Source organism: Phaethon lepturus, unplaced genomic scaffold (assembly GCF_000687285.1).
Source record: "Phaethon lepturus isolate BGI_N335 unplaced genomic scaffold, ASM68728v1 scaffold46113, whole genome shotgun sequence".
Classification (NCBI taxonomy): Eukaryota; Metazoa; Chordata; class Aves; order Phaethontiformes; family Phaethontidae; genus Phaethon; species Phaethon lepturus.
The window spans coordinates 11,448-23,943 of NW_010527992.1; the positions used below are offsets into that span (position 1 = coordinate 11,448).

The following is a 12,496-nucleotide window of genomic DNA, read 5'->3' on the forward strand; positions in this document are numbered from 1 at the left end:
TCCAAGCACATCACAGATTCATAAAATCATAGAATAGTTTGGGTTGGAAAGGGCCCTCAAAGGTCATCTCGTCCAATCCCCTTGCAATGAGCAGGGGTTGCTCAGAGCCCCGTCCAACCTGACCTGGAATGTTGCTGGGGATGGGGCATCTACCAACTCTCTGGGCAACCCGTGCTGGTGCCTCACCACCCTTTGTTGTAAAAAATTTCTTCCTTATGTCCAGTCTAAATCTCCCCAATTTTAGTTTAAAACCATTACCCCTTGTCCTATCACAAACTAAAAAATTTGTCCCCATTTATCTTATAAGCCTGCTTTAACTATTGAAAGGCCACAATAAGGTCATCTTGGAGCCTTCTGTGCTCCAGGCTGAACAATCCCAACTCTCTCCTGTCCTCATAGGAGAGATGTTGCATCCCTCTGATCATTTTAGTGGCTCTCCTCTGGACCCGCTCCAACAGGTCCATGTCTTTCCTGTGCTGAGGGCTCCAGATCTGGACACAGGACTCTAGGTGGGGTCTTACCAGAGTGGAATAGAGGGGCAGAATCCCCTCCCTCGACCTGCTGGCCACGCTGTTTTGGATGCAGCCCAGGATACGGTTGGCCTTCTGGGCTGCAAGCACACATTGCCCTGCTTTTCTTCCACTAGTACCCCCAAGTCCTTCTCAGCAGGGCTGCTCTCAATCCCTTCATTCCCCAGCCTGTATTGATACTGGGGTATGCCCTGACCCAGGGGCAGGACCCTGTGCTTGGCCTTGTTGAACCTCATGAGGTTCACAGGGGCCCATTCCTCAAGCTTGTCCAGGTCCCCCTGGACGGCATCCCATCCCTCAGGTGTACCAACTGCACCATTCAGCTTGGTGTCATCTGAGGTTGCATTCAATCCCACTGTTTATCACAGAATCACAGAATTCAATCTCACTGCCTATGTTATTGATGAAGATATTAAAGAATACTGGTCCCAATCTGGGCCCCTGAGGGACACTGTTTGTCACCCATCTCCATCTGGACATTGAGCTGTTGACCACTACCCTCTGGATGTGACCATCCAACCAATTCCTCATCCACTGAACAGTCCACCCATCAAATCTGTATCTCCAATTTAGAGAGAAGGATGTTGTGTGGGACCATGTCAAAGGCCTTACAGAAATCCAGATAGATGACATCAGTAGCTCTTCCCTTGTCCACTGGTGTGGTCACTCCACCATTGAAGGCCACTAAGTTGGTGAGGCAGGATTTGCCCTTGGTGAAGCCATGCTGGCTGTCTCAAATCACCTCCCTGTCCTCCATGTGCCTTAGCATTGCTTCTAGGAGGATCTGTTCCATGATCTTCCCAGGCACAGAGGTGAGGTTGACAGGTCAGTAGTTCCCAGGGTCCTCTTTGCAACCCTTTTTAAAAATGGGTTCAATGTTTCCCTTTTTCTATGCTCCAGGGACTTCACCTGACTGCCAGGACTTTTCAAATACCATGGAGAGTGGCTTGGCAACTACATCAGCCAGTTCTCTCAGGACTCTGGGATGCATCTCCTCAGGGCTCATAGACTTGTGTACGGTCAGGTTCCTCAGGTGGTCTTGAACCTGATCATCTCTTACAGTGGGAGGGACTTTGCTCCTCTAGTCCCCACCTTGCGGTCCATCCACTCAAGAAGTGTGGGAAGAGAGTTTGCCAGTGAAGTCTGAGGCAAAGAAGTACCTCAGCCGTCTCCTCATTTTGCTCATCAGGTGGGGGTATGCTTTCTTTTGACCTTCCTCATGAGAGGAGGAGAAAAGGAGGCAGGGTGGGAAAAGTCTTGTTTGCTAAGGGTGGAGGGAACCCATGAGACTGGAGATACTGAGGAAGAGACCTTCTTTTTCTTTGTGCCCTCAGTTGCAGTTGGTAAGCAGGCAGAAAACGTTAAAAAGCAGCAAAGGCAAAATGATTTGACTAGTTCCTGTGAAAACAAAATGAAGTTTCTCTCTGACCCTTCTGGTTTTGGTCATTTGAAGAGAACAAGAGCTCTCCAAAGGTCAGTTGCTCTAGGGAGCAGTCATGGGAGTGGGGGCATTATCTCAGTTACTAAACATCCTGTTTGCTGAGTTTCCTGGCATGGCAGCAATTCATATTAAATTTAGTGGGGAGGGAGAGAGAAAGAGATGGAGGGAAGAGTATGCATGCTGCTTGTATTTTACCTTCTATCAGAGGTCCTTAAAGAAGATGTACATGAGTTTGGATGTGTAGTTTGGATATTTATTTTTTCTGAAGTTTCATTGCCGTCTGATTGTTATTAAGGTTTTATGTATTTCACAGGCAACAGCTTCTCAGTGCTAGTGTCACATGCACAGAAGAAAGAGTAAATACTTTTGATCTCACTTCCCCAAAGTAGGTTCACCTGGGTTCATTCCAGTGTAAAAGCAAATCCCCTCTGCTCCTTGAGGCCCCTGTAGCAATAGGAATTGAATGCATCAGGATGCAAGGCTTACAAGTGTGTGATATGTTATTTCTTAAGAGCATCTCCTTGCACTGCATGCCCAGCACAGCCATGCCATGCATGTAGCTAAAACAGCACTGCTTGGTCCAGAATAAATGAACCCACTGGACTCATTTGGACTCAAGAGGCCCATGCAGGCAGGAGGGCACCTGGCCTGGCCGGCAAGAGTTGGTGTGCTCGTAGCAACAGGTTTGCTGGTTTTTGCAGAAGGACTTTTCTGCTGTAAATTTGAAATGGCACAAAGGGTGGCTAGGATTAACTCAAAGTTAAGCGTAACAGCCTTTCAGCTCCTTATTTTAGAGGAGCTATTACAACATCATCCTGGTCATCTAGTGGTTCAAAGAGGTAATTAAGGGTTAACTGCCTGGTGCAAGCAACATGCTTAATTAACATGTCTGCTATTAAATGGGATTACAAGCATTACCTACAGACAGGTGATGTGCATTCTTCCAGTATGTTTTCCATACTAAAATCATTTCACATCAACACTGGGAAATCCCTCTTGCTAGCATCACTAATGCAATTTGCATAGCCCGTGTCAAAATATACTAAAGACTCACGCATAACTGTTGATGCTAAGCCACAACTTTCACTTTCCCTATCACACACCAGTTGATAAAATATCCCTTGGAGCCACATGACCATTACTGCTTACCACCCCATGTGTAGCTAAGGCAGGCTGGTTGGAAGGAAGAGAGAGAAAGGGTTTTGATGTAGACAAACTGATTTCCTTAAAGTTAGTGGAGACTTTAGTAACTAAACATTTTCTCCTAAAGGATTTCTGAAATACTACTTGTTTAAATGAGAGAATGAAAGTAAGGTCAAGTCCCTGAAAAATATAAAAAATATTAAGATAGGTAAAGTTAATATGATTTCATGGAGCAGAATAAAAGATCATTACTTGTATATGAATAGATCTCCTAGTAGGCCTAGGTTCACAAATCTGGAGCAAATTATTTTTAATATCCATCATCACTGGAAGTGTTTAAAAAACGTGTAGACATGGCACTTTAGGATGTGGTTTATTGGGCATGGTGGTGTTGGGTTGGTGGTTGGACTTTAGGTCTTTTCCAACCTACATGATTCTGTGATTTTGTGACTTGACTTGGAATTAAGAACATAACCTAAATTCATGTTTGCTGTCTAAGGCACCTCAAATGCTCCTTGCCTGTCAAAAGCAGGTTACTGTTTATTTACCACACTGCAGTCTAGGGCATTAAAAGCACAATTAAGGAAACTGATCTGCTGGAAAGAAGATAATTTGAAAACTATGGAAACTGGTCTATTATATTATTGAAATGTTAAGCTGAGGATGAATGGTATTGCTAACTGGAATTGGGAAGCCATTTCACATAATACAAATTCCCATGTTTTAATTGACTGAAAAGGTGCTTACTATTATATTGGTTCTTTTATGTATTCTATAAGTGACCAAAAAAATCCATCACTGAAATTTTCAGAAGTAAAAGAAGCTATAAAATAAACCAGTGAAATATTGCAGCAGAACTTAAATTAAATGACGTCTATTATTTTTAATGACTGCCACAGCCATTCAGAGCTAGTGGTAGCACTGAATCTGGAGGAAAGGATTATGTGTTCCTTATGAGCACATTACAATGATATTGGAGCAGATGGCCTCTTGCATGCATGCTATAATGCAGGTCAACTTTTCATTGTCAGGCCACTGGAAAACGCACCAAGTAATGGTGAGCTGGCTGGTGGCCTTAATTATAACTGCAGTGTTAATCTTGAAGGTTTCCTGTCATTTTCTGTTGTGCTAGATGGGGAAGCAGCGGGAGAGCCAAACACATGCTTCCTCTCAAACCAAACCTAAGGCAGGAAGGAAGTTTTAGATAACAGCACAAGTACTAGGTTTCTGGGATCAAATCCGTCTCTGACCCTAAAGGCTTTCAGCCTCATGATGTTTAGTGATACAGGATACCTGGATACCACAGTTATGTTTGGTGGATGAAAAGCTGGACATGAGCCAGCAATGTGCGCTCACAGCCCAGGCCAACCACATCCTGGGCTGCATCCAAAACAGCGTGGCCAGCAGGGCGACGGAAGGGGATTCTACCCCTCTACTCTGCTCTGGTGAGACCCCACCTGGAGTCCTGTGTCCAGGTCTGGAGCCCTCAGCACAGGAAAGACATGGACCTGTTGGAGCGGGTCCAGAGGAGGCCACAAAAATGATCAGAGGGCTGGAACACCTCTCCTGTGAGGACAGGCTGAGAGAGTTGGGGTTGTTCAGCCTGGAGAAGAGAAGACTCTGAGAAGACCTAACTGCAGCCTTCCAGTACTTACAGGGGCCTTGTGAGAAAGATGGGGACAAACTTTTTAGGAGGGCCTTTTAGATGACCTTTGAAGGTACCTCCCAACCCAAACTATTCTATGATTCTATTATTATCAGTAAAGCAAGCAAAAAATTATTATTAGGGCCACATGCTTATGTATAAGTGGGGACTCAACTAGAGGAGTGCCTCTGATGCAGGCACACTGAGCACCTTTGGAAAATTATGCTACAAAAAATTAAAAGACAAGTTAGGGGATTTTGAAGAGCATGTATGTTACTTCAACAACGGTTTCACTACTACTACTACTCATTCCTTTCCAGGACTGGAAACTGAACCAGCATTAAAACATAGAAAAAGGGAAGAAAAAAAAAAGGTTATTGGGTAGGCAGAAAGCAAACCAGTTTCCCTCCTAGCTGCCCAAAGCATGATAAGGTCACAGTGCAAGGGCTGGTGTAAGAAGGGTGCATGCAGCAGAGACTGGAAAAAGCAGGTATTCTGAGTACTCTGGGCAGCACCGTAGCTGAACCCACCATCACAGCTTTCATTTTAACTGTTCTATCCTCTGTCCAGCTTCCAAGTTCAATCCTGGAGCAGGTCTGTGTGTTGCCTTCTTCCCTGAGAGGGAACCTGAAGGTGATCGATCAGAGTAAACCAGCAGTTTTCTTGTTTTAGAGCACCACCATATTCAGAATTAGTGGTTGAAGGGTTGATGTAATCATTAAATTTTTAATTTTTAGCTATTTCTAACAAGAGTCCTGTGTCTTCAGCACGGCATCAAGATTAGCTTGTTGCTGCAGTATCAGTGAAGCATTTTTCTTTCACGTTCACTCAAGTTAGTACTAGACTTTTACTCCAATCCTCTAAACATTCAGTAGAAAACTCAGACAAGTTATGAAAAACCAGCTGCTGATATCAGTAAGGGATATAATCTAGACTTTCCTTCAGTTTTGCTGATGCAACAAAGTTGTTCGATTCTAGGATGATGATTTTGGCTAAGTTTCTTGGCAGATTCAGCGAAACACTAATGTAAGTTAGATTGCTATCTCTATCCATTGTCACTGGCTGTGGTGTCTTTTCTGTATGCATAGTTGCAATACCTTTAATTAATCTATTAATTTCTTTTGGCACATTCAGTAATTGTTCAACAGATTAAGAGTTCTTTTAATGAAATTGCCTTTCTAGACCATTTAAAATCTACTAGATAAAGATGTCTCTTGTACAAGTCAGTTTTAGGGTGGTGGGGGTTTTTTGTGATTCAGTTTCCCCAGATGAAAAAGAAATCCCTCCTTACCTTATGGAGAATGTATGCTAAACAGCAATGTTCTCCTATTTTTCCTTCTGTACAGAACATATCGTGAGTATACACAGGATCTCTCTTGACTCTATCCAAACAGTAACTTTTGGATCACCTTGTCAAGTAGCACCTTCACTGTCTATTTAAAATAGCAGTATCATTAACAACAGAAATACAGACCAGGCATTCATTGTGTTATACAAATGAGTAAGTACAAAGCAGGCTGGAGTAGGTAGGTAAAGCAGTTGATGCTCCAGCTGTGTAGCAGATTTGAAGCAATTGAGTCCATCCTGTGCTGAGAACTTAATTATCACTTTTTCAGTCTATTTGAACTAGCAGTTCTGGTCTCATAGAAGCTATTCAGGTGGCTTGTCTTTAGGTGGAAATTCCTAAAAACAAACAGCTTCCTTTGTGCTAGAAATATAACATGACTTCCTGGAATTCCCCAGTACTATATGCAGTGAAGTTACACCTTGTTGTGGCATGTGCAAAGGTGGTAGAGCACAACTGTTTGTAAGAGCATTCTTGTAGAAAAGCCAAAGGGTGGGGAAGACAGGGTATTTCCCTCCACTGCCTCAGCTCACAGGCTTTAATTACCTGTTTATGCAACATGTGAGAGTCTCTGAAAACTCCCTAAATAGCTTTCAGGTGGTTTTGAAGGTGGGGGTTGGCAAGAATAGGCCCTATTTCAGATTAAATTGTTTGCCTCCCTAGCTGTTTGCATGATCAACAGTAAGCAGTTTATTATGTTAATGTCTAAGTATTGGGGCACACCTTAGGAGAAACTTCATGGCAAGCTACCTTTGTAAGAAACCCATGCTGCTGTCACAGTAACAGTTCAAGAAACAAAAAATTTAGTCTCTTTTGCCATTCGCTAGTGTCAGTAATGAATTCCACTGTCATCTCAAGAGTGAGATGAGGCACCTGACAGTAACTATGCATGACAAACCTAAATTGATATGGAAAGAAGTAATATCATCCCTCAACAGTGTCTTTTCTCTCACCCACATGGCTCCTCTGCCACATTGCAGCAGCTAAACTAAACAGGGACCTAACCCAAAACAAAACTCATCCAGATTTCATCATTAGAATTTTTAGTGGTGCTTTTAGAAGGACTTCAATTGTAGGAAGAGGCAATATCATTTAGAAAAATAACTTTATTTTTGCATGCTCAGTGTTAAAAGAATGTGGAATGCAAGTTAAGCTTGACAGAAAGCAGAAACCAGCAGTTCCATCAATGACATTTAGACACTACTGCAGTTCTTCTTCTAATTTTTTGAGAAACTTAAGTCTTTTTGGATCCAAAAGCAAGACTCTCAATACAGTAAGAAGTGTAAAATTATAAGTCTAAGTCATCAGGCACAAAACTGGAGTTTCCCTGAGAAGATGTAATTACAAACTAGTGTATAAACTTTATATCACATTATCAGGGGGGTTTACGAGTACAAAAGCAATATTTGGCTACAAAAATTTAAACACAAATCCTTAATACTCCATATTGAAGATGAAATTTTCAGGAGGATTAAGAATTATATATTACAGAACTACAGCAATCAGATTTAAGTTAAACAGTGACAGCTGGCTTTGGTATATTCCCTTTTGTATAGTTTTCAGATCAATTCTAATGTTATTTTCCTGAGATCTTTCAGTACTCAGTATGAAGACTGTGCAGTCCCGCTGCTTTTTTCCTTTTTTTTTTTTTTTTTTCCCCTCTTCATCTTTCCCTTCCAGCTAGCATTACATTCGTGGGAAAAAACTGAGGAATAACCATGAACAACATGTATTTCCAATCCCTAAAACAAATAGTTTAGCCAATGGAAGTCCATTAATTACACCTTTTAGATAATAAATATTCCAAATAGTTGGCCTTCCAAGAATTGCTGTCTTTGATTTTGTACAGAAAAGTTCCAAGCCTCAGTGTGCAACACAAGGCATCCCCATGTTAAGACATATCTTCTCTCCCCCTTGTCCAGGCACAAAGAAGAGAAGGCGTCATCACCACCATACCAACATGGTGAGAACAATTATACTCATCATTAGCATCACCACCATGTTACATATTAAAGTACATAACTATATACTATTTGTAACTAGGTTTTATAGGAGGAGCATGCAGCATTTCAGTTCTTTTGCAGATACAAAGCTTTGTGTCGCAAATACTCTTCCAAACATTTCACTGCAAAAGGGTCAACATCAGTGTCAAACTTATTAGCAAAGAAGTGGTGGTTTCGTAGCATCCAGTTCAGGTCTCCTACCCCAAAAACACAGACAGAGCGAACATGAACTCCACTGCATGGTGGGTAGGGTGCACCTTTGGACACATCGCCTTCAAAGTACTGCCACTTGACAAACCTGGCCAGTGCATTCATGTCAGAAACATCGTACTTGTCACTAGAAGAAACTGCACCTGGGACTTCAGGGATTCTCTGAATTGTTGCCCACAGGTACTCATCTGGGCTATAAGTGTCTTTTGCCCACTCAATGAACTTAAGTATTTTGCTGCTTTCTAATACATATTCTACAAATCTTCTGCTAACTACAAAATAGGCACTACCAGAAAAAATTGGAGTACTGAGAGGTGGTAGTTGTTTGTCTATGCCTGTATTCTTTATTTTACCATCAATAATCTCATGGTGTTTCTTCCACCTTACTTCTTTATAAACAGGCATTTTTTCTGTTTCCAAGCTGTTTTCACCTTTAAGGGCTTTTAATTTCTCTACTATTTCCTGATTGGTCTTTATAGGAAAGTCCATGCCACAGAGGTTTATTAGGTATTTCCAGCTTGAACTTCTTCTGTAGAGATCTTTCATGCAGTTAATGTCTGCCTGCACTCTGCTCCATGAAGCATATACAACACTCTCTAACTGTCTGGAAATAAAGACATTATCAAAACATGAGACTATTCCCTTCACAGCAGCAAAAAAAGATTCTGGAGACTTTTTGTCAACATGAATGCAGTAAAAATTCTGGGGGGCATAGATTGATCTTAGAAGTCTATCCAGCATCTCAATTTTGTGATAAACCACTATTGAGTAAGCAATTGGAAATTCTGCTTCTTCATTGCTGAGAGGTTCCATAATGTATTTCCTAGTCTTGGTGAAGGAGGCACAGTCTGCTGTCATGTTAATATAATCATTTGTTGTTAGTCTGGGACGTTTCTTAAATGACACTGACAATGTCTCAAGCTTTACCTTTTGAATTTCTTCTATATCCCCCTCTATAATCTTGGTGCAGTTAACATTGCCAATAGGGTCTTCCTTTGTCAGCTCTAGATGTCTCCGATTTAAGAAGTCTTGTTTCTGGTTAACTTTCAAAACTGAAATTATTACCAAAATAAGAGTTAGACCCAAGAAAAGCCTGAAGCGTGAGTTGTGGCAAAACCGTAATTTCCTCTTCAGCATTTCAAATACCACGTAGCTTTGCAGGGCGAAAAAAATTGCCCTCCACTCTGCTCATATCAGCTTCAACAACTTCAGAAAAAAGTTTGTGTTTCACGGGAATTTGGTGAGTTTGTCAGGGAAATAGAAGGAAAAATCCTAAAATAAAATGAAATATGACTGTCATTCAAAGACTAAAAGGTTTCTTTAAATTACATTGTTATTTAGTGACAGTAAAAAGGTGAATAGTTCAACCAAAAAATACTCTGTTGAAAATTAGAAATTAATGAATAAAATTAGTTTATTTTTCTAGAAAAAGGTTGGGACAGGCAGGTGATAGTTTTCATGAGACACCATTCCCATAGTAGTAAGACTACAAACCAAAGTTCAGTAAGAAAACAGAGCTGGTTCAGCTGCATCTGACAAAATTAAAGCCAGTAACTCAGATACGTTACTGAGAAGCAAGTATTTGATGTTAACTTCAGAGTTTGACAAGGATGTTTTATACTCACTTCAGCAGTGACATAGATTTCATCATAACTTACCACTCACTAGGAAAGCAGTCCCTGCAGCTTTTCAAGATTTCTATGTGAGATACAGTCTTTTCAACATCCTGCTGATGAGCTGAGAAATACCATCAGGAAAGAGCTAATGAAAAGGGGAGAAAGAAATTAGTATAGCATAGCTCCTCAACTTTCAGAGTTGTGAGAACAGCTGTGACTAAATTGCTGAAGTACCTCTTTAAGGTAAAAGGCAATATTTTCAGCCTATCTCTAAAGCTGATTTGTGTTAAGTCACTGCAGATGCACAAATCTGAGAGCACAGGAGTGTTCTGTTGCCATCGTTTAAACACACTTGTTTTTATGATTCAGCAATTGCTTTTATGTGGAAATACACTGCAAGGCTCAGCTGCAACAAGATTTGTAATATGCCAATTTTATTTTCATCTTCATTTCACAGGCACTACATCATTTTTGTTTGTTAGTCCTGTTTCCCCTTAAGCACCTTTTTTCTGTTTCAGTACTCTGTGAAGGGATTGCTGCAGTTACGCAGCTGCTACAGGTGTAGCTGTTGAGAAAACTCCAGTCTAGAACTGGATTACAGAACTGAGTGTCTTTTTTTGTAAGTGCTACTTCATGCAGGTAAACTGATCAAGAACAGGAGATCCTGAAAAAACTTACATTGCCACTTAAATGCCATTTATACTCACAAATCCATTGCCTAATAATTCAGTGCCAGTTTGAATTTCAAACCAACCTCTAATTGCAAAAGCTAATAGAGTTTATAGAGAATGTCTTCCAAAATTTTAATCTGTAACTTAAAAGGTTAATGAAATATTGAAGTGTTTGAGAGATATACAGCTCCTTTCATTTTTACTACTTTCAAGAAAAATTTTGTGCCTCTGAGTAACTATGTTAAGCAAATGGTAAGAAAATTTGTTTAAGAAAAAGAAGTGTGCACTGTGCCCAATTCTGGGTTTTGTGGTCGGCTGCTCAGCGTAAGATTTTTCTTATTTACCCCTCTCTTTTCTTCAAGCTACCCCAGTATAATTTTAGCTTTTAGTTCTCAAACTGTGGTTTTTAACCTGCTACTTGCAAATCACAGAACAGGTGCATGTAAGAATGGCATCACAGAGTATTTTGGTAGTAATGTTGCTAACAAGATGCACCACACATTGGGTACACCACTGTGCCCACAGCATGGGAAACTGGGGGGAATTGATCCACGGGTAGTAGGAGGGGGAAAGGTGTAGAACACTGCACAAATGTCTAGCAGAGCTATAAGGATCAGCAGTATTTTAAGCAAGTACTGCAAGCAAATATTTTGTAATTTAAGCTGCCAGCAAGCAGAGACCACAAATTACTTGTGACTATCAGCATTATACAAATATCTTATTTACTATAAAGTGTACTTTGTTTTCAGAGTTACACTTGTAATTATTTAATCCTGCATTTCTAATTTATCCTGGGGAGGTGGATGTTTGTTGCAGGTCTGGTTTAGGTATATAGTAAAGTCAAACTGTAACTAAAATTTTAACCCTTAAGGTAAGTAGTCAGGTGAACTAGTGTGTAATTACAGCTGAAAGCACAGAGATGTACCTTTTAAGTATCAGGTCTCATACTTTGAATTTTAAAAAACATAAAAAAGGGAAATTCCACAATTACTGCTTTTAGTTTGCAATGTGGCATCAAACACAATGACAATTTAGAGCAAGTTTCAACTGCTTCATAACTTATCACATGCTTGCTTTCTTGACGTCCTGCTAGTTTTGACTAGTAGATCTGATCCATTAAAAATAATATCCATCACATACGAAACTAACAAAGGATGTGAGCTATGCGATAGTCTCAATAATCTCTATTGAATATATATTTCCATAGGATGAAACTTGTGATACTGGTCACCCTTAAATTACTGTTTTCTGCCTACTAACTTAGAAATTAGGACTCTTATAGAACTTAGAATGTACTTGAAATAAACTTTAGCTGACAGAAGCTGGAATCCTCCTTTCTTTCGGATGAGTGTTAGCACTACTGTTTTATCCCATTCCAGTTTTTGTAGGAGCACTAGCATTGTGGAGTAATACACACTTCAAGAGAATTGTCATTCCTTTGCTGTTCTTTACAATGCAGGGACACAGAGCCTTAATTGAAAGCTACCATTGCGGTCTTCACCTTCTACAATTTCCAAAGAATAAAGCTTGCTAAGAAGTGTTTACAGCTCCTGTTTTCGAGTAAAACTTAGCCTAGAGCAGGATAAAGAATCTGTTTCAGAAAGGCCTTGTATACCCAGCTGGGTGCAATTCCTCTATTGTTTTGAGCTTAGAATAATCAGACCCTGCATTTTCATTATACCAAAATGAGACATAAATATTTACACATTAACATGGCTCTTGTCTTTAGGTGGAAGTTTTTCCCCCACAGTAAAATTTCTCTCACTGACACACTGCTTCCTCTGGACATTCTTAACCATAAGTTACTCTTTGTTTATTCTTGCAGTTCCTTTTCTAAATATTCCTAGTACTTGATCATATCCCATTCTTTGCAAAAGCTGACCTTTACATGA

General features: G+C 40.4%; 1 protein-coding gene across 1 annotated transcript; it reads right to left on the bottom strand.

Annotated features, from left to right (window-relative positions):
* Positions 1 to 8,173: 8,173 nt before the first annotated feature.
* LOC104618040 (beta-1,3-galactosyl-O-glycosyl-glycoprotein beta-1,6-N-acetylglucosaminyltransferase-like) lies at positions 8,174 to 9,454 on the bottom strand. Its single transcript, XM_010283526.1, has one exon. It carries the CDS (start codon positions 9,452 to 9,454, stop codon positions 8,174 to 8,176), a length of 1,281 nt encoding a protein of 426 aa, XP_010281828.1.
* Positions 9,455 to 12,496: the final 3,042 nt, after the last annotated feature.